General features: G+C 40.0%; 1 protein-coding gene across 2 annotated transcripts in view; it reads left to right on the top strand.

Annotated features, from left to right (window-relative positions):
- Nucleotides 1-22,205, top strand: part of EYA3 (EYA transcriptional coactivator and phosphatase 3) — a 95,474-nt gene that overhangs the window by 68,286 nt on the left and 4,983 nt on the right. For both annotated transcript variants that reach the window (XM_005676781.3, XM_005676782.3), the window contains 7 exons: nt 3,786-3,869; nt 5,042-5,131; nt 7,202-7,260; nt 9,521-9,681; nt 11,728-11,842; nt 12,810-12,931; nt 19,030-19,130. In XM_005676781.3, coding sequence (XP_005676838.1) covers nt 3,786-3,869; nt 5,042-5,131; nt 7,202-7,260; nt 9,521-9,681; nt 11,728-11,842; nt 12,810-12,931; nt 19,030-19,130 — 732 coding nt within the window. The remainder of the gene's footprint in view (nt 1-3,785; nt 3,870-5,041; nt 5,132-7,201; nt 7,261-9,520; nt 9,682-11,727; nt 11,843-12,809; nt 12,932-19,029; nt 19,131-22,205) is intronic.

The raw sequence follows: 22,205 nt of genomic DNA, 5'->3' as shown, positions 1-22,205 counted from the left end.
TTTTAAGGGAAAGAATAATCTGTTCTGTATTCCAGAGGAGAACAGAAAGAACAATGCATCATATTCAAAAAGCAAAGGGTATCACAAGCAATGTCATCCTGTTCTCCATTTCACAATCTTAGAGTGAAATGACAGAACTGAAGTGCTTTAGGCCAAGTTTCTGTGAAACCTGCAACCAGATCTGGTAACTTGTAAATGAGATTGGCTCTCACTTACTCTGTAAACCCTAATAAATTTATTGTGGATATACATTTGGCTTCATTATGAAAAAGACTAGCAAGCCATACAAATTTCTAATAATAATGGAGTTTTGATACTAATCTTTTTGTTTTCTTTCTTTAATTTTTCTATAATGTGATTGTTTAATGAGAAGAAAAAGCCATATTTAAAAATGAGTCCATTGACAGTTGTTCATAAGACATTGGTACATTGAGGCAATGTTTCGAACCTCTCTTCCCTTTTGTTACTAGCAGGATGGGAATGGGCTGGGAGAGAAAGACAGAAAATCTAGAGACCTGATATATTTCATGGGAAAAACTGAGAATTCACTTGTTTTTTTAAATTGTGGTAAAGTATATATAAAATTTACCATTTTATAAGTGTACAGTTTTAAGTACATTCACAGTGTTGTTCAGAAGTTTTTCATGATTACAAACTGTGTACTCGTTAAGCAATAACTTCCCATTCTCCCCTTCTATTAGTCCTTGGTAACCTTTGTTCTACTTTCTGTCATGATAAATTTGCCTGTTCTAGGCATTTCAGATAAGTGGCATCATACAGAATCTTTCCTTCTGTGTCAGGCTTATTACTTCACCTAGCATAATATTTTCAAGGTTCATCTATTCTGTAGCATGTTTCAGAACTTCATTCCTTTTTATGGCTGCATAACTCCATTGTGTAAATATAGCACATTTTGTTTATCCATTCATCTGTGATGAACGCTTGGGGTTTTTCCGCCTTTGAGCTATTGTGAATAAAGCTGCTGTGAACACTGCTATACTCAAAAATACCACTTTGAGCCCCTCTTTTCAATTATTTTGGGTATAAACCTAGGAGTAGAATTGGTAGGCCATATAGTAGTTCTGTGTTCAGCTTTTTGAGGAACCACCAAAATGTTTTCCAAATGACTACACCATTTTACATTCCTACCAGCTCTACACTAGGGTTCCAGTTGCTTCCCTTTTTTGCGTATTCCATCCTAATGGGTATGATATGGTGTTTCGTGGTTTTGATTTACATTTCCTTAATGACTAATAATATTGAACATCTTTTCAGGTGTGAATTGGTCATTTGTCTATTTTATTGGAAGTAATGTCTAAATCCTTTGCCCATTCTTTAAATTAGGGGGTTTTGTTTGTTTTTGAATCTTAGGAGTTCTTTATTCTAGATTTTATATCCCTTAGCAGAATATGATGTGCAGATATTTTCTGTGCACTGTCTTTTCACTCTCTTGATGGTTTCCTTTGATGGTTAACAGTTTTAAATTTTGAAGTTCTGTTTTGATTACTTGTGCTGTTGGTATTATACTTAAGGATTTAAGGTTATGAAAACACCTGTATTTCTTCTAAGCATTTTATTGTTTCAGCTCTTAAGTTTAGGTCCTTGATCCATATTGAGTTAATTTGTACATAGTGTGAAGTAAGGGTCTAATTTTTTTTTTGCACATGGATATTCAGTACCCTTAGGACCTTGTTTTGGAAACACTTTCCTTTCCCCTGTGTTCATGGTATCCTTGCAGAAATAATAATAATAATCGACTCTCTCTCTCTCTTTATATATATATATACATATATGGGTTTATTTCTGGGCTCTCTCTGTTCCATTGGTCTGTGTGTCTGTCTTTATGCTACTACCACACTATTTTGATTACTGTAGCTTTGTAGTAAGTTTTAATATTAGGAAACATGAGTCATCCAACTTTGTTCTTTTTCAAGACTATTTTGGCTCTTTAGGGTCCCTTGAGATTTCATACAAACTTTAGGTTAGCTTTTATATCTCTTTAAAAAAGTGTTGGAAAACAACAACAACAAAAAACAGTGTTGGGATTTTGATAGGGATTTAGTATATAAGTCCTGAACTATCAATTAAGTTTATTCCTAAATATTTTATTATTTTTTATGCTTTTGTTTAATTCCTTTTAGGATTATTCATTTCAAGCTTATAGAAATAGCTGATTTCTGAATTCACTTTATTAGCTCTCAGTAATTTTGGGGGTTCTTAAAGGTTTTCTTTGTGTAAGATCACCTCATCTGTGAACAGAGGTAATTTTACTTCTTTCTTTCCAGTTTGGGTACCTTTTTTACCCTTTTCTTGGGTGTTCTTTTACCCTTATTCTGGCTAGAATTTCCAGTACCATGTTTGAATAGAAGTGATGAAAACAGAGACATACTTCTTTTACTCCTAATCTCAGGGGTAATACTTTCAGTTTTCCACCATTGAGTATGATATTAGCTGAAGGTTTTTCATCTGTGACCTTTATCATGATAAGGAAGTTGCTGGTATATTGAGTGTTTTTATAATGAAAGTGTGCTGAATTTTGTCAGATGCTTTTTCTGCATCAGTTGAGATGACCATGTGAGTTTTTTTCTCTGTTCAGTTAGTGCATTATATTACATTGATTTTTTTTTTTCTTCATTGAACCATTCTTGCAATCTGGGAACAAATCCCACTTGGTCTTGATGTATAATTCAATACACTGCTGAACTTTGTTTGCCACTGTTCTGTTGAGGTTTTTCCATCGGTGTTCAGATGAGAGATTGGTCTGTAGTTTTCTTGTCTTGTGTTTATCTGATTTCAGTATCAGGGAATTGCTGGCTTCATAGAGTGAATTAGGAAGTGTTTCTGCCTATTAAGTTGTTTGGAAGGTCTGAAGGATTTTAGTGTTGGGTAGAATTCACCAGTGAAACCATCTGACCCTGGCCTTTTCTTTGCTTGGGATGTTTTTTATTGTTGATTCAGCCTCCTACCAGTTAAAGGTCTATTCAGGTTTTCTTTTCCTATATGAATCAGTTTTGGCACATTGTATATTTCTAGGAATTTGTTGTTTCATCTAGATTATTTATTGGTGCATAACTCTTCATAGTGTAAAGGATTACAAAATCCTTTTTATTTCTTTAAAATTGGTATTAATATCCCCACTTTCATTTCTGATTTTATTAATTTATGTCGTCTGTCTTTTTTCTTAGCTAGTCTGACTAGACCCTGTCAATTATATAGATCTCTTCTAAGAACCAACTTTTGGTTTTATTGATTTTCTCTATTTTTTTCCTACCTTCTGTTTTTTCCTACCCTTTTCTAACCTTTATTTTTTCCTTCCTTCTACTGGCTTTGTCTAGCAGCATAAATTGTGCAGTTTGGTTATTGATTGAGATCTTTTTTAAGGTACACATTTGTAACTATAAATTTCCTCTGGGACTTCCTTGGTGGTCCAGTGGTTAAAACTCCCTACTTCCAATGCAGGGGGCATGGGTTTGATCCCTGGTTGGTTGGGGGACTAAGATTCCACATGCTGTGCAGTGTGGCCTTAAAAAGAAAAGGAAAAAAAGCCTTCTTGACTGTTTCCACAGCCTCCCATAAATTATGGTATGTTGTTTTTTGGTCTTCATTCCAAGGTATTTTCTAATTTCACTTGTTATTTCTTTTTTATCCATTGGTTGTTTAAGATTATATTAATTTTTACATATGTGTGAATTTCCCAGTTTTTCTTCTGTTATTGATTACTTGTTTCATTCTACTATGATTTTAAAAGATGTTCACTCATTTTTTAAAATATTTCCCTCATTCAGCGGGTATTTCTGTGGGACTTAGATGAAACCATCATCATCTTCCACTCCCTTCTTACTGGATCCTATGCCCAGAAGTATGGAAAGGTAATTTGAGTCTTTCTTCCTTTGTTATAACTGTCCCTCTCTGTGCGTGCAGGTAACCAAGATCACTGTCTCTGTTATCTCCATCTTACCTATTGACCTTTCACCTTGCACATAAAACTTCACCTGGTGGCTTATACCAGGCAGACTACATGGTCACGCAGAGTTGATAAAGCTGGGAACTAGACCTCGGACTAGTACTGAAAGCTGAAGTTGGTAGAGGGTGGTAAAGACTAAGTATGGGACTGAACTCAAAATAGAGTGGAGTCTCAGGATTACCTGCTCCAAAGACTGATATGTTATCCCTTACATCACATGTGACAGTCCAAACTGAGCGTTTCATTTAGCTGAGAATCTGTGAGATCTATACATTTAAAATATTAAATAACTTTCTAAAATAGATTGTATAGCTTCTTAAATGAAAATGTACCAAGCAGAATTTAAGTTTAGTCATCAGTAGTAACATCAGTTTTGACAGAGGGATGAGGTATTGTCTGTATATTTCTATACTGAATTACCTCTAGGTTCCTTTTTGTTTGTGTGTTTCTGTGAATAAATTTTATAAAAATATTTGCCTCATTTACCATCCTACTTTATCTACTCCTAATTATTTCTTATTGTCACTCTTTGTTTCTATTAGAAGTATTTTCCATAGGCTTTTAGTATCTAGGCTGGTAAACTAACATAAGTTTATATACTCTATAATAAGACTGGTTATGAAAGTATACAAAATAAGATCATACCACCTCTAAGTGAAGGTCTGATTGTTCCTTTTAAAGCTACATGCATTGGTTTTCCTACAGGTATTTCTTTATTGATTTTCTGGTTGTTTAGATTGTCAGATTACTGACTTCCAGAGTTATACTGTGTATGTGTGCAAGATAGTGAGAATTACAATAGCAATATTTTAGCAATAGTTAGAATTTCTGCTGAAGCAGGGAATTTTTCCGAAAATTGTTTTGTTTTTTTTTCAAGTGGGTTAAAGTGCTGAAAATTTTAACTTTGCACAATCTAAGCTGCTTACAACTGTGAATGAAATTGCATCAGTAATAGTGAGAAGCGCTATTGTGGACCAGTGTTGTTTTGGCCTTGACTTCAAATAATTTTGAAACAGTTAGAGGTAAGAACTGGTGCTGTAAGTGCCAAGTCAAACAAATTCTCTTATTGCCTTTCAGGACCCAACAGTAGTGATTGGCTCAGGTTTAACAATGGAAGAAATGATTTTTGAAGTGGCTGACACACATCTGTTTTTCAATGACCTAGAGGTAGGCATTTTACATTGTTGCTGTGCTTCAGTGAAACACTTTGTTCCATAACTTATTTATTGAGACTGTGACTTGTGTGTTTAGAGAAAGTGTGGTTAAACAGGGTAGGTATGGGGAGGCCAGCTGGGCACTTAGGTATACATAGTCTTGAAGAAATAGTTCCTTGGTTAGGTCAGCACAGTCTTGTTTCTGGGCTTCAGTTTTATTGGCTCAAAAATTTTTTGTTACCATATTTGGAAGTAATCTAGCTCTAGGGGCAGTACCGTCCCATCAGGTAAAGCACTTATACAGAAACCAACATTCTAATTTACTCATCTGCGTTAAATAATATATGAAGGTGGCACTGGTTGTACTCTTAATTATATTTCACCTGTTCTTCGGTTTTACCTTCTTAAAAGATAGTCTCTCGATTTGTCAGATCTGTAGAGGGCTACTCTTAACTTGTTGTATTTCGTACCTGCTTATTGTCCGTGTATAGGTAAGCCGTGAAGTCCAGATCATGTTATATTTAGGTGGAGGGAAACCTGGGAACACTGAGAGCTTCTTGGTTAATTGTTTTGGCTTTGACATTTGAGTTCATCTTTGAGGTAAACATGGTGTAGTGGAGAGAGCACAGGACTGGGAGTCAGAGGACCAGACTCGAGTACCAAGTTAGGAAAGTTATCCCCATTCTGGGCCTCGGTTAAGCAGTTATCCTACACAAGGAACTAGTAACAGTTGTTCTGTGTGAGGATGGGAATGCCTTGCCAAGACACTGAGGTGGGAAGGAGCAAATTTGTCACTTAATGTCCTTTTGAATTTTGAACTCTGTACGATGTGTATTACCTACTTTTTTAAATCGGGAAAATTTTAAAGTAAAATAAATACAAAGTAATCCTCTTTCTTCTCAAACACAGTCTAGTTCTACTCAGCAGTTCTCCAACAAGTTAAATTAGTAGGGCTGTAAACTCCAGTACTTTTATGTCAGCTCCACAGTGCTTTAATCTTCCATCAACTTCACATGTTGATAAATTGGAACATTATAGTTTTTATTCAGCAAACATTTATTGAAAACCTACTATGCGCCAGTAATTGTTGCCAAATTGTATTTGTAATGATTTTCTAGACATAGTCCTCACTCAGGACTGAAAGTTCTGTGAAGAATTTGACCTGAATGTGTTCCTGCCCCCCAGGTCAGTGTTTCTCAACTTTAGGGGGCATAAGAATCACCTGGGGAGCTTGTTAAAAATGAAGACTCTAGGACTTCACTCACAGAAATTCTCTTCAAAAATATGCATTTTAAAAAATCTTCCCCAGAGGATTCTGATGCAGGTGGACACCATGGCACCGCCCTAGGTGGTGTCAGAGGAATAAATCTGTCAGTTAGGCAGTGGGTGGCATTTTACCTCAGTAGTAGTGTGGGCTTAGAGTAAAGTACCCGTGGATTCAAATGGAAAGACCTAAGCTCCTTCTCATTTCTTTCTACCACTCACTAGTTTTATGACCTTGGGCCAATCATTTTATCTCACTTTTAGAATATGAGGAGATTGACTTAGGTGACCTCTTCTAATTTGTAAGTTTGAATTTACAAATTTCTATTTCAGTCATTCTCGGTTTTGATACTGCACACACTCTACCGGCATCTTTTTTGTCTGCAAAAACTTACTGAGTACATGCTACATAAGGGCACTGGAATAGACTGAAGGGTTCAAAAGGAGATGTAAGATATGGTTGTGCCATGAGAGGCCTACACTGTGGTAGAACTTAAGAGTCTAATGTAGGACATAAGCACACCTGACAATATAAGGGAGCTCCTGCTTATAGCCATGGGCTGTGGGGAAAGTGAACTATTGAGATGAGAGCGTAACTGCGGGTTGGTATGGCTAAGGAAGATTTCATGAAGACTGAGGAATGTAAATTAGGCCTTTAAAGAAGTTGGACAGCAACGGGGGTGAGACTGATCCTCCACACATAAGAAACCATAAGGTATTTCATCATCCTGCCATTGTTTGTGGTATTTTTACAATATATCATGGAGATAATAAAACTGCTCTCTGGGATGAAATAATGGGTGGCTTTGTCTTTTAACAGGAGTGTGACCAGGTGCATGTGGAAGATGTGGCTTCTGATGACAATGGCCAAGACTTGAGGTAAGAAAAACAATGATATCTTAAACATCAGTATACCTGTTATGCACAAGACACTGACCAGGTTTAGAGGAAAACAAGATGGTTAAGACATGGCCCTAAGTCCATTAGAGAAGATAGAAACAAAGACAGTAGATGATGGCATGCGGTGTGAGAAGGTGACCGTAGAAAATGTGATGGGGTATAGAGTAGAAAGTAATTCCGATGGCTGTGGGGAGCCAGTGGTGCCAGCACTGGAGTGGGCTTCTCAACACAGTAGACTTTGAGTATAATCTTGGAGATTGGGTAGCCTGATGGAATGAGACAAAACCATTCCAAAGTAAAGGATATACTAGTTTCTCTTTGGCCAGATTTTCAGTCAAGAAAAGTGTGCTTCCAGGTTGGTTAGTCTCAGATAGAAATAAGCATCAGGTAATTTCACCAAGGAAGTTATATGGTGGGGTCTGGTGGTGTCAAATGACCGTATGGAAGACAATCTTAAACATTAATATCACAGTGAACGCTAAACCAGGGAGGTCTCCGTGGCAAAATCCTTGCTCAGTCCCTTCCTGTCTCTCTTGGCTACGGTCTTCTAGTCTTAGCTAAGAATAATCCAAAAATTTGTCTCCCTTATATTTAAAGACTTTTAGGAAAAAAAAATTGTCACATCTTTTCATGTTAACTTATTTTATTAATGTTTATCCCTTTCCATAGGCAAAAAGGTTTTCCATGTGTCTACCCTAAAATTGTCTGTTCTGTGAATTCTCAACTCTAGAGCAGATCTGGACACATCACTTAGTAAGGACACAGACAGCCCCGCGGCGCTGAGGAGGAGAGGTTTCCCTTCGCGAGCAGCATCTAGCCGTGCGTGTTGCGTCTTGCACAGCTGTGAAGGGCACCATTCTTAAGAGATTTTACTCACCTTAGGAAAAAGCTTGCTCTGAAGCAGTTTACGATCCCCTCTGAGCTCTAGTGCTCTTTTGTTTCTCGTATACATATGTCGGCTTCCTGGTGGCTCAGACGGTAAAGAATCTACCCGCAGTATGGAAGACCCTGGTTCAATCCCTGGGTGGGGAAGATCCTCTGGAGAAGGGAATGGTAGCCCACTCTGGTATTCTTGCCTGGAGAATTCCATAGACAGAGGAGCCTGGTGGGCTACAGTCCATGGGGGTCACAAAGAGTCAGATAACGACTGAGCAACTAAGCACAGCACATATATATGGCTAACTAGTAATGGCCTATCTTTTTATTGGCAGCTTTTTCTTAAATATAGAACCTCACACTTGTGGAATTCTGTTTTGATTTTTGAACCAAGTTGTCCCTAATTCCGTCAGTCATTTTTAAATCTTGACTTAGGAAGTAGTCATCCCGCCCAGGCTATTTAACTATAATAGTTGTCTATTGCTGTGTAACAAATTACTCCCAAGCCTAGTAGTTTAAAGCAATTACCATTTATCATCTCATTGTTTCTGTAGTTTGGGAACTTGAAAGTAACTTAGCTGAGTAGTTCTGAATCAGGGTCTTTGAGATTAAAATCAAGATAGCTAAAATCATCTGAAGGCTTGAGTGGAGCCAAGGACCTGCTTCCAGCCTGTCGTGTGTGGCTGATAGCAGGAGGCCGCAGGCCTCACTGTGCCCCTTCACAGAGCAGCTTGAGTGTTCTCACGTGACAGCTGACACTTAGAGCAAGCCCTGTAAGAGAAGTCTGGTCTCTAAAGCCTGACACCATCAGTTCCACCACATTCTGTTTGCATTCAAATACAGTCTGTACCTGAAGGGAGTGGAGTTAGAAGAGAGGAGTAGTGGCCCATGAGCTTAGCAAACGAGTCAACAGATCCCTGAAGGAAAACATTCCCATTTTCTTACTGTTATTAGAACTTGGGGTTCATTCCTCCCGTTATTTTTTCACATTTCTCCTTTTTACATAGTTGCAATCATATCGTGGGTGTGTACAAAAAATTTTATATTCTGAAGGCTTTTTTTCACTGTAAGATGTCATCTATCATTAGTGAAAGGATGGTCTATCTGAAGCCAGCCTCTAGGGGATGCTGACACTCGAATTGTTCCTGCCCCTCTTGGTCTCCCTCTCCATCCTTTGTTTGATAGAGGTAACAGGTGAGATGGCGGACCGATGGAAGATAGCCTCTGACATACAGAGATCAGGGAAGAAGAGTCTCACGGCTTTGACATCAGATGCCTATGGAATAGGGCAGAGAAGCTCAGGTGGCCTTCAGCCGAAAACTGCGGTATAGATTTTCATTATCATCATCCTCTCTCTCTGCAGCAACTACAGTTTCTCGACAGATGGTTTCAGTGGCTCAGGAGGCAGTGGCAGCCATGGTTCCTCTGTGGGTGTCCAGGGAGGTGTGGACTGGATGAGGAAATTGGCTTTCCGTTACCGAAAAGTGAGAGAAATCTATGATAAGCATAAAAGCAACGTGGGTGGTAAGTGTGGCATATAACCAGCTAATTTTCTCTTTTGTTCTGATTTCCTGTTTTCCTTTCCAGGGTTTACCTTAAAGCTCCTGGATTATGAATTTGTGACACAGTGACAATTTAACTCTGTATTTTAAAAATGGGGTTTGATTGAAACCCTGTGGGGAGGAAGCTCTGCATTCCTCATGGACTCTTGTTAGCATAACTTCACCAAGTTCTCCTGTTCGTCTTAGACAGCTTTCCTTTTTGGGAAATGTGTTCCACAGACTATGTTTAATGGCATGTGTTCTTTTGGACTCAGGACTACTGTCAGTAATATTTAAGAGGTTGCCATATTTTTGGACAGATTTATCTAGCCATCAGGACAAGTCAGGTAGAATTAGCGACCAGGTTTACAGTGGATGGAAAACTAGATCCAGCTTGATAGGTTGGCAGTATCCATGCATTGTGATTTAAAAGACCTTGGACTTCCTTTCTGCCCAGATATGTCTCACATATCAGGTGCCATTATGCCTAAAATTCATATATTTGGAATTAATCAGCCATAGATTGTTCATATGAGAAGAGACGTTAGTAGAAAACGAATCTAAATCCTTCATTTTGCATTTGAGAAAACTGATGGTCCATCATGAGGATCACAAGGGCGAGTTAGTGACCATACCACAGGTGGACCCTTGGTCCAGTGCACTTTACATTCGTACAGACCCTTCTTTAGTGACATGCCCTTGTGAGAAAATATTGAAAACTCTGAACCATCACCCTCAAACACCTACATCCACACAGAACGTTGTGTGAAGTTTCAGGGATTCTCTGGACTGCCTAGAAATATATGACCCTGGGTCAAGAGAGGCCTCAGAGCCAGTACTTTTTACTTTGGCAACCAGGTCATTTTCTTTTTTCTCTCTCACAGATATTAGGCTTTCTTTTGTTAGTTTTCATATGCAACCTATATGTCTGGTCCATTTTCTGCCCAGTGAGTGTCTCAACCTGGTTTCCTGAAGAAAGTGCTTTATAACCCTCTTTGAGAATCCTTGGAGCCTACCCTGGGAAACATATTAAAAGTAATATCCACCTGTATTTTTTTTTTTAAGTGAATTAACAAAAGTGCTACATCATAGTAGTTCAATCTATGACATAGGCATGCTTGTGTATGTCATACATGACATATATTTGTTTGGTTTTTTGTGTTATCAGAAATGTTGAGAGTCCTCAAATTGCAGGCTTACATTGTGAAACCATCTGTCTGAAAATAAATTATAAACAGTTCTACTTGATTTCTATTTTTATGGCTTACTGGTAGTAGAATTTCTTTTTACCTTCACTATAGAAAAATTAGAGGCAGATTTATTGTCTGAATATTCTAACTCAAGCATCTGATAACATGCTCCAATCAGATGAACTCTTCTTTGTTTTGTGCTTAGTTATCTGATCTTAAAGCAGTGCTTCAGTCTCTCATCAGCTGGAATTGTTTCCGAAGTAAGTACAGATGATCAGAATTTGGTGATTCAACCTGGAATCCCAGGTTGATGTGTTCTGAAGGTGAAAGCACCATCATCGCCTTGGGAGCAGTGTATGTCAGTGGGAAGGTTTCTGAGACCAAAAGACACCAGTTGCTCTGTATTCTTAGGCAGCCTCCTTTCCTCCCTGAGCTTTGTTTTCTTTAGAAAGAGACTGGAAATGCCGTGGGCTTTTCCATCTGTAATTGTTCCCCCTTTTTTGGTTCTTGATGTCACATCTGTAGCAGTGCTACTCAAACTATGGTCCACCAGTCTGCAAATGATGTTACTGGTTGATTAATGAAAGAACGAGCTTGAGCCAGATCCTAATCACAGTGTTTCTCTCAGCTGATTTTGTTGTGGTTATGCCCCACCAAGCGAAAGACTCTGGTGGAAAGAGTCAAAAGGGCATGTTGAGTAGGCTACTCAAAGAGAGAGAGGTGTTAGCTCAGTAGATATTTCAGTAACACACTATTTCCAAATTGAATTTAGAAGTTGCTTTCTAGATGCCAGCACGGATCTTGTCAGATGATGACTGTGTCTTCTTTTATTCCCAAAGGGCTCCTCAGTCCCCAGAGAAAGGAAGCACTGCAGAGACTAAGAGCAGAAATTGAAGTTTTAACAGATTCCTGGTTAGGAACTGCCTTGAAATCTTTACTTCTCATCCAGTCCAGGTATGGAAATGCTTTTTCTAGGTCTCATCCTCTCAGAGAGATTCTTTCTCCCACCCTGGTCCAGGATAAGGCCATTCCTGAAAACAGGCTGTGGGGAAGGGCGAGAGGAGTTCAGTGATGCAGGCGAGAATTCATAGGTGAGAGGCAAGGCCATTGTACTCTAACAGCATGCCTCTGAACATCTTTTTCTTTTCTCTGACTTTTTGCTCAAAAATTATACTCAGTAACCCAGAGTGTCCAGCACTGGAGGTGGATGGGCCTGATAACATTGAAGAATACATGGAGGAGACTTTACAAATACCCTAAATACAGGAAGCTCCAAAGAAATGTAGCACAGCCTACTCAGGAAGACAGGATTCAAAAGAAAAAGGGCGCATTAAGCAGATTAAGGAGATTTGAGCTCAAAGCTTAGAATGGGAAATAAAAACATAGCCTTATTCGTCCCTCCTTCAAAGCAAGAATTCCACACGTACAGCCTAGTAGAGTAAACAGAAACTGACACCCACGGATGGATATCTGTGAAGGGAAGGACTTGAGAAAAGAATGTATATGCTGACCTGTGTGTTGCCGTTGTGTGACGAGCAGAGAGGACTGAAGTCGGATCTCCTGTAAGGGCTGAGCTGCACTGAGATGAAGTGCCGCTGCAGCTGAAAGCCTCGTCATGTTCCTGTAGTGTGGTGTCAGTGCCGTGGGCTCATGGCGTTTGCCAGCAGTGCACTGAGCTAGAATGCAAATGAGGTGAGAACAGGGTGCTGCTCTGTGTCCACCACAGAATCTCTGCCTTTGAATTTGGAAGGTGAGTAAACCTGAGCTGGAGCAGGAGCTGAACGTTGGCGCTGAGCAAATGCCACACCGGGAGCTTTGAGGTTCATTTTGCACAAGTAGATCCTGCAGAGAAGACTCATTTGAGTTCTTGTTCCCAGATTGGTTTGATTTCACTTTTTTATTGTCTTTTTCTCCCTTGCAGAAAGAATTGTGTAAATGTTCTGATCACTACAACCCAACTGGTTCCAGCTCTGGCCAAGGTTCTCCTATATGGGCTAGGAGAAATATTTCCTATTGAAAACATCTACAGTGCTACCAAAATTGGTATGGCATCAATTTTGTTTCTTGTGACTGGCCTTACAGTAATACTTGCTACTTAGGATGCTCTTATTATTTACCAGTCCTGCTGTTAGACACTTTACATACGGGTATATCTGTAATCCTCTGTATTCTTCTCCTGACATTACTGATGAGGCAGTTCAGGTTGACTCAGGACTTCGCAGCTTCACAGGATTCAAATCCAAGTCTGTCAGACTTAAAATGTATTGTGCTCTTTTCTTTTCCATTTGAAAGAACATAATACCTAGTTTAGAAATCTACTTGTGCCTCATTTCAGATTTATCTTTCATAGAGTACTGCAGTATAGTATCATCAAAAAAACACCAGATTAAAAAGACTAAGCTATGTACTTTAAATGATTAAATCCCTCACACCTGTTAGGACAGTTGCTATTAAAAAAACAAACAGAAAATAACAAGTGTCGGCAAGAATGCGGAAAATTTGGAACCCGTGTGCACTTGTGGTGGGATTGTAAAATGGTGCAGCTGCTGCGGAAATCAGTACGGCTGTTGCACAGAAAAATTCAAAATTGAACTGTCAGGTGATCCGGCAGCCCCACTGCTGGGCATATAGCCAGAAGGATCCAAAGCAGATCCCAAAGAAATACGTGCAAGCCTTTGTTCATAGCAGCATTATTCTCAAAAGCCGCAAGGTGGAAGCAACCCCAAATGTCTGTCAAATGAATGGATAAATGAAAGGCGGAATATACATACAGTGGGATAGTAGCCAATCTCAAAAGGGAAGGAAATCCTGTCATATGGGTACTGCATGTATGAACCATGAAGACATTGTGCTAATAAGTCAATCACAAAAAGATAAATACTGTATATTTCCACTTATATATAAGGTTCCTAGAGTAGTTCGATTCATAGAAACATAAAGTAGAATGGCAGTTAACAGAAGCTTGGGGAAAGGGGAAATAGGGAGTTGTTGCTTGGTGGGTATAGAATTTTAATTTTGTAAAATGAAAAGCTCTGGAGAACTGTTGCTCAACAATGTGAGTACACTTATTATTACTGAAAAATATATTTTTAAATGGTTAGAAAAAGAAAAAAAAATGAGGACCAGGATAGTGTCCTAATTCCCCTGCTTCTTAGCTCTTCAGGAAATTACTATATCTCCTGAGCCTCAGTTTTCTCATGTAAGATGAGAAACTACCAGAGAGGTTTTGAAAATCAAATCAGACTGTGTATGAGAAGATATTTTTTATCCGCTAAAAATGTATTCAGTACTAAATATATGAAATAGACTTCCCTGGTGGCTCAGATGGTAAAGCGTCTGTCTACAATGCGGGAGACCCGGGTTCGAGCCCTGGTTTGGGAAGATCCCCTGGAGAAGGAAATGGCAATCCACTCCAGTACTATTGCCTGGAAAATCCCATGGACAGAGGAGCCTGGCAGGCTGCAGTCTATGGGGTCGCAAAGAGTTGGACACGACTGAGTGACTTCACTTCACTTCACTTCAAGTACTTGATAAGTATGTGCTGAATTGATAAACTAATTGGCACCAGGCTTCCCTGGTGGCTTTAGAGGGTAAAGCGTCTGCCTGCAATGCAGGAGACCCGGGTTCAGTCCCTGAGTTGGGAAGATCCTCTGGAGAAGGAAACAGCAACCCACTCCAGTACTCTTGCCTGGAAAATCCCATAGACGGAGGAGCCTGGGAGGCTGCAGTCCATGGGGTCGCAAAGAGTCAGACACGACTGAGTGACTTCACTTTGACTCTTTTTGACTTTCTATAAAACCAGCTTGTTCTGCTGAGAAGGCAGCACACTCTAATCGTATGTGCTGTACAAGGTCCAGTGACAACTGTCTCCTGCCCCCTCCAGACGCTTTAGTCTGTGTCTACAGTTCCTGCTTCCCTGTCGCAGCAGAGGAGACAGCTCTAGTGTGAAGGTGAACTCTAGGTATCCACTAGATTAGAAGGTGTCAGGCATTGCCAGGGCACTAGGAATATACCCGTGACAGAATCCTCTGTCCACATGGGACTTACCCTCAGTCAGTGCTAAAATAATTGGTTTTCTGTATGGGGGAAAAAGCAGAATTGGATTTCTTCTTTATGCTATTTGCAAAACTAAAATTCTAGGTGGATAAAAAATGTAACATGAAAAGCAAAACTTGCAGTTTTGAGGAGAAATATAAAACTATCTGTATGACCTTGAGGTAGGGAGGGATTTCATTTAAGAGAACCCAAAAATAGTGTTTAAAAAAAACAAAAACAGAAAAAAACAATCATTTTGGTTGCATCAAACTTTTATATACAGTGAAAGATGACATAAAGTGACAAGCCAAGTCACAGACTGAGAGAAGATATTTGTAATACATGTACTTGTTAATTAGTAAAGAACTCCTACAAATCAATGAACAACATAATGTAAAAAAAAAAAAAAAGTAGGCACAAACCTTGTAACAGCCAATTTGCAGAAAAAGAAACCCAAATTGTTAGTAATTGCATGAGAAATTTTTTGACCTCGTCGATTAAGGATCTGCAAATTAAGAAAATGCACATTAAAATGTGATACATAGCCCATTTATTAAGTTGACAAAAACTATTTTGAGGGTCTCAGACTAGAGCTACACACCGAATTCTGCCCACTGCCTGTTTTTGTAAAGTTTTATTGAAACAGAAGCCATGCTTGATCATTTCCATAGCTGCTTTCACACGACAGTAGCAGACTTGAATAGTTGCAACAGAGATCGTATGACCTGCAAAGCCTAAAATATGCCAGCTCCTTCCCTGGAGTAATTCTCATTTGCAAAAGGAGGTACATGTAAGGACTTTTTTTTATGCAGTCTTATTCATAGTAAAAGATAATGAGAAACAGCAGGTAAACCTGTCTGTGAACAGAAAATAGACATGAAACAACGGAATACTATAAAGCCCTTGTAAGTAAGCTATATGTATCCCTAAAGATTAGTATTAAAAAGTGTTGAACACAAAAAAAACACATTGCAAATAGTATGTACACTATGCAAAATTTACATAAAAGTAAAAAAAAATATTCACAATAATAACCATACATTGTTTATAGATATATAGACTTATGGGGAGAAAGGAGGAGGAAGAATAGCATCAAGTAGGCATACATCAGAAATTTCAAATTGTATGATCTCATTCTTATTTCTTTATGTATATAATTCTTTTTACTTTTGGCTGTGCTGGGTCTTGGTTGCTGTGTGGGCTTTGCTCTGGTTGCGGCCAGCAAGTCTCCTCTGTAGTTGTGGTGCTCGGGCTTCTCATTGCAGTGACTTCTCTTGGTGCAGAGCACAGGCTCTAGAACACAGCCTCAGTAGTTGTGGCGCGCAGGCTTAGTTGCTTTGCAGCATGTGGGATCTTCCCAAGCAGGGACTGAACCCATGTCTCCTGCATTGGCAGGCAGATTCTTTACCACTGATCCACCAGGGAAACCCTCATTCTTATATATTTTTTTTAATCTAAAGCAACTCTAAAGTGTTATGGTTTGACAAAGCTGGGTTGGTGATAGGTATACAGGGATTTGTTTTTATTGTTCTTTTTTTGTGTGGTCGAATTATTTCATTTACAAGGGATTTGATAGGGGAGATATATCTGAAACCTCCCCTTCAGATTTTGCTCCTGCTGCCACTGCTTTACTGTGCCTTTTGAAAGAACTCTGATCATTCACTTAGGTTCCCACACCTGAAAGGTAGATTTCTGTGGTGCTTGATTCGGCTTCCTGGCACTCAGAGGCTCATCAAACTAATGGACGTGACTTTATTCCTTCTGACAATAAGTGTGCTTATTTGGTGATTTTCTCATTTCGTCCAGAGCTCATTAGCTGAGCTCCAGTGGTACCTGACACCATGGTAACCACAGTGAGAGGCTTGAGGCTTTCCTTCACAGAGCTGTAAGATGAGAGTGGGCAGAGGGAATGTTTGTTCAGTTCCTCTGAAATTATTTCAGAACTGCAGTTCTCTGCACAGCCACTCTGTGATCTGGACGTTAAAGAGAATTCTCAAGATCATTTCTGAAAATGGCAACAGTGTTTCTAATAGAGGAAGCCCAGGAACTTGAATCTTCTCCACAGGCCTGGGTATCTTGCAGTTACAGCTTCTATTGCTTGACATTTGGTAAGCTTACCACTCATTGGTCTCATCCTCCCGAACAGGAAAGCTCATCTCTAGGATTGCTTTAAAAGTATAAAATGAAAGTGTATTTACCAAGTATGTTGAAATTATTTTTTCAAATGGCTACTACTTTACTCTGAGCTGTTAATAACTCATTCTTAATCCTTTTAAAGGAGATATTCCTAATTTTATTTCTTCCTTGATCATTGCAGGCCAGGACAATGAAAACATCTCAGTCTCTCTGTCTTCTAAATATAAGACTTACCCTTTGTTAGGTCTTAGGAGAAATTTCTAAAATCCTACTGATTTAGGATCCTACTAAAAGTCTTTTCTCTAAATTGTAAATTTGACTGTGGCTCTAGCAGAGGTTGGATTAGGTAGTAAGGACATAATGGTTGGAGTGGGATTAGACACACAACTTTTAACACTTAATAAGAACATAAATTAACTCATTATTAGTTGAATTATTTAGTGCTTAAATTGGGGCTGAAGATCTGGACTAATGTCATCCCCTGAATCATTTATGAAATTAATATGTATTTACTCAGCAAACATGGTTTGAATGCTTGATATCAGTGTAAGGCGTGACAATGCTGTTGTAAAGTGGGAGCATTGAAAAGGACCTAAGTGCATCTAAACCAAGCCTTGTGTTGAGTGGGAGATTGAAGCCCCTTGTGTTAAGAGTGCACTATAGTCTGGTCCAGGTTTGAGGTGCCACCTGAGCTAGGCTTGTCACAGACTTGGGAGTTGCTCAGCTGTACCACCTAGGACTTCTGAGTATGGGTGTAAGGTTCTTGTTACTTATGTTGTAGTCATCTGAGATTTGTATATTTCCTATAGTTGTATATTTTATTACAACAGTTTTCCAGCAGATGGCATTCAAGTGCCTTGAGGAAGAGGCACCTTTTTCTTATTCACACAGGAGCCCTGGTGTGAAGTCAGTCACTCGAATCAGGAAGGACAAGAAGGTTAATGGAGCAGAATGAAAAAAAGAAGCAGAGTTAGGGCCTTGCTTAACTGAAGAATATGGCAGAAACAGAAATAAAGCCTAAGAGATGGTGAAGGAAGTGCAAGAGAAATAATTTTATTTACTTGTGCAAATAGTGTCTTTGCCACAGCAGTGTTATGTGTGAGCGTTTAGATTTAGATGTTGGTTCCAGGCGGGATTTGAGCTCTGATACATTACTGTGTTTCCAAGAACTGTCTGCAGTGGTTTTAAATCGCCCATTTCCCAAGGTCACTGAAAGTGATACAGGATCTCAGCTGTAGCTACGCAGATGAGGGAGGGAGTTCCAGCTGTGACACACTTCGGTACTCTGGCTCCTCCCCTCCTGAGAGACAGAGGCCCACGCCTAGAAGTATTTCTCTAGGAAATGTAGAGTTGGAAGGAAATGCCTGTTTGTTCCCAATTACTCACCAGGAATCAGGGACTTCCTCATCTTTTTCTTTCACTAATAGTTTCCCCTCAAAAATCATCCTTTCTTCATGGCACAGTGACCAGAGCCTAGACTCTCAGAGGCTCAGAGTCTAGCTACTGGCTTGTTTGTAATCTGGGGCAAGTTTGGGTGTATTTCCATCGACTGAAAGAGAGGATGGATCTCATCTCACCAGATTATTTTAAGTGGAAGAATTACTTGAAAACTGCTCTGTATGCCATGAAGTCCAGGAGCTGTGGAAGAGGGAGGAAGCGTGCACAGCTCCCACACTGTGTTTATAGAAACCCCCACGCTAAGATCTTTGGGACTTCACCCTCACTGCTAAAGAAAGAACCCAGGGAGCCTAACTCTTTACTAACTCTAACTGTCTTTTTAGGAGCCAGTGCCTAAAAAGTCTGCGGTGTGAATGGAACAGTTTCACATTCTTTGGGCAGAGGGCCTGCTGGCTCTCCAGCTGCCGCCCTGACTTTGTCTAAGCACAGGCAGGTGAACCGAGCAGCATCCCTTTCCTTTGATATTGAAGAAAGAAGGAGTGTCTTAAGAGGAAATGTCTTTTTCTTATCAGGTAAGGAGAGCTGCTTCGAGAGAATTGTGTCGAGGTTTGGAAAAAAAGTCACATATGTAGTGATTGGAGATGGACGAGATGAAGAAATTGCAGCCAAACAGGTAACCAGGGCAAAAAACATAGTCTATATGCGAATACACTGAGCAATTAGAAGAATCCTAAAACTCTGAAATAGCGATCTGTTGTGCATTTACACTGTTTTCCCTTCCTCTCCCATTTTTTCTTTCTTTTTTAAAACATGTATTTGGCTGCGCTCGGTCTTAGTTGCGGCATACAGGGTCTTTTAGTTGTGGCATGCAGACTCCTATTTGTGGCTTGTGGGATTTAGTTCCCCGACCAGGGATTGAATCCAGGCCCCTGCATTGGGAGCATGGAGTTTAAGCCACTGAACCGCAGGGAAGCCCCCATTTTTCTTTTGTCAAAAAAAGCAGAAGGGTCATGCCCCCGCCCCCGCCCCGCCCCGTGCAGTTTTCCTTGTAAGTTATTAGATCCTCCCCTTTTCTCTCCTCCCTGCCAGGCTAAAAATCTTAAAATGTTTGAGCCCTCCTACAAGGAGCCCACATAATTAAACCTGATGTTGGCCTCATCTTCATCTTACAGGGCTATGCTTTCTCAAGAGGGTGAGACTCCACTACCAAAAAGACCAATCATTCAGACTTTCCTAGGGTTTGGATTCTCAAAAAACCAGTGCAATCAACTGGGAGTTGTTTAGAGAAAGTCCTGCCTGCTCCTGAGCCCTGGAAAAATTATCCCGATGTTAACCTCCTTGCTAAGCACTCCCAACTCCAGGTCATCCCTTTTTAATACGGGGAACAGCAGATGAGAAAGTCTTGGCTATGAAGACACGTTCACGTCTCATTGCACCCATTTATTAGCTCTGTGACTTTGGACAGTTTACTTACTCTCTTTGAGAGTCTACATCTGCTAAATGGACCTACAGAAGTTCTTTCCCTCTCCACCTCAGTTTTCTTCCAGCAGTTTCTTAGACATGCAGGCACTGGGTTGCCAGCTAGAACCATCTGCCCTGATTTTTTTCCATCTAGCTAACACACAAACCTTCGGCAGCTATTAATGAATTGGTAGTCAGTGGCATTAATACCTAATTATGTTTTCATTTGCCACTCTAGATAGCAATTCAAGGAGTTTCTTCAAGGGTTTGTTTTTGGTTTTTTTTTCATGTTATCTCCAAAACTTTAATTTTAAAGTGCTTGTTGCCCTCTGGGGAACTCACTAGTGGATGTAGGCGCTGCTGCTTCTTGGTCTAAAGAAGGGAATGGGGAAGATAACAACTCAAGTATTATCAGACTTCATGTCTCCAAGTAGATGCCGTAGGCTATAGCCAGTGGCAAATGTCTTAGAGCTCTATCCAGGTCAGTCTCCTCCCTGTGAGGGATCTTTTCTGCAGCTTCTTTGCCAGACTTTCTGTCAAGTCCTTGCTTGAGGATGAGGAAACTGCTTCTCAGGTATCCTGTTCCACTGTGGAGTCGTTCAGGTTCTTAGAATGTTCCTCCTTCCATTGAACGTAACATTTCTCCTTTGCTTCCTGGTCTTAATCTCTTACTGCTGAGCGCAAGTCGTCTTCCTCTCTTTTTTCTTTTTCTTCTTTTTCGGCTGTGATGGGTATTTTTGTTGAAGTGTGCAAGGGCTTCTCTGTAGGTGTGATACATAGGCTTCTCTTAATTGCTGAGCACAGGCTCTAGAGGGCACAGGCTTCAGTAATTGGAGCATTTGGGATCTTAGTTCCCTCACCAGGGATCGCATTGGAAGATAGATTCTTAACCACTGGACACCAGGGAAGCCCTCCTCTTCTGTATATTAAAGACCTTTAAAAATACTATATGTGAGCTGTAGGCTTGAAAAAGCACTGAGCTCCATGCCAAAAGAACTGTGTTCTCGGGACTTTCAATATTCCAGGTCACTTGCAGCCAGTGTGAACAAGATGATTAGTAAAGCTAACCTCCATCGACTTGATAGAACATGTTTTCCACCACTCACGTTTTTCAAAGCTTTTCTTTAAAATGTGGCTTCCAGAATGGCACACAGTATTCTGTACATGACTGATCACCTAAGATAGTGGGATTATTATTTCCTTTTTTTTAAATATAAATTTACTTATTTTAATTGGAGGCTAATTACTTTTCAATATTGTATTGGTTTTGCCATACATCAACATGAATCCGCCACGGGTATACACATGTTCCCCATCCTGAACCCCCTCCTCCCACCTCCCGCCCCATACCATCCCTCTGGGTCATCCCAATGCACCAGCCCCAAGCATCCTATATCATGCGTCGAACCTGGACTATTATTTCCTTGATCTCTATGTTGTGCATCTTGGTCATTAACAAGATTTGGGCCTGCAGCTCTGCACCTAATAGAAAATAGACTATTTGTAAGAGAATGTTCAGTTCAGTCGCTCAGTCGTGTCCAATTTTTTGCGACCACATGAACTGCAGCACGCCAGGCCTCCCTGTCACCAACTTCCAGAGTCCACCCAAACTCGTGTCCATTGAGTCGATGATGCCATCCAGCCATCTCATCCTCTGTCATCCCCTTCTCCTCCTGCCCTTAATCTTTCCCAGCATCAGAGTCTTTTCAGAAGAGTCAGCTCTTCGCATCAGGTGGCCAAAGTATTAGAGTTTCAGCTTCAACATCAGTCCTTCCAATGAACACCCAGGACTGATCTCCTTTAGGATAGACTGGTTGTATCTCCTTGCAGTCCAAGGGACTCTCAAGAGTCTTCTCCAACACCACAGTTGAAAAGCATCAATTCTTTAGCATTCAGCTTTCTTCAGAGTCCAACTCTCACATCCATACATGACTACTGGAAAAACCATAGCCTTGACTAGACAGACCTTTGTTGGCAAAGTAATGTCTCTGCTTTTTAATATGCTGTCTAGGTTGGTCGTAACTTTTCTTTCAAGGAGTAAGCGTCTTTTAATTTCATGGCTGCAGTCGCCATCTGCAGTGATTCTGGAGCCTAGAAAAATAAAGTCAGCCACTGTTTCTACTGTTTTCCCATCTATTTCCCATGAAGTGATGGGACCGGATGCCATGATCTTCGTTTTCTGAATGTTGAGTTTTAAGCCAACTTTTTCACTCTCCTCTTTTACTTTCATCAAGAGGCTTTTTAGTTCCTCTTCACTTTCTGCCATAAGGATGGTGGTATCTGCATA

This window comes from Capra hircus, chromosome 2 (assembly GCF_001704415.2).
Source record: "Capra hircus breed San Clemente chromosome 2, ASM170441v1, whole genome shotgun sequence".
NCBI lineage: Eukaryota > Metazoa > Chordata > Mammalia > Artiodactyla > Bovidae > Capra > Capra hircus.
The sequence above is the reverse complement of the archived record's forward strand: the minus strand, read 5'-3'. Positions and strand labels throughout refer to the sequence as shown.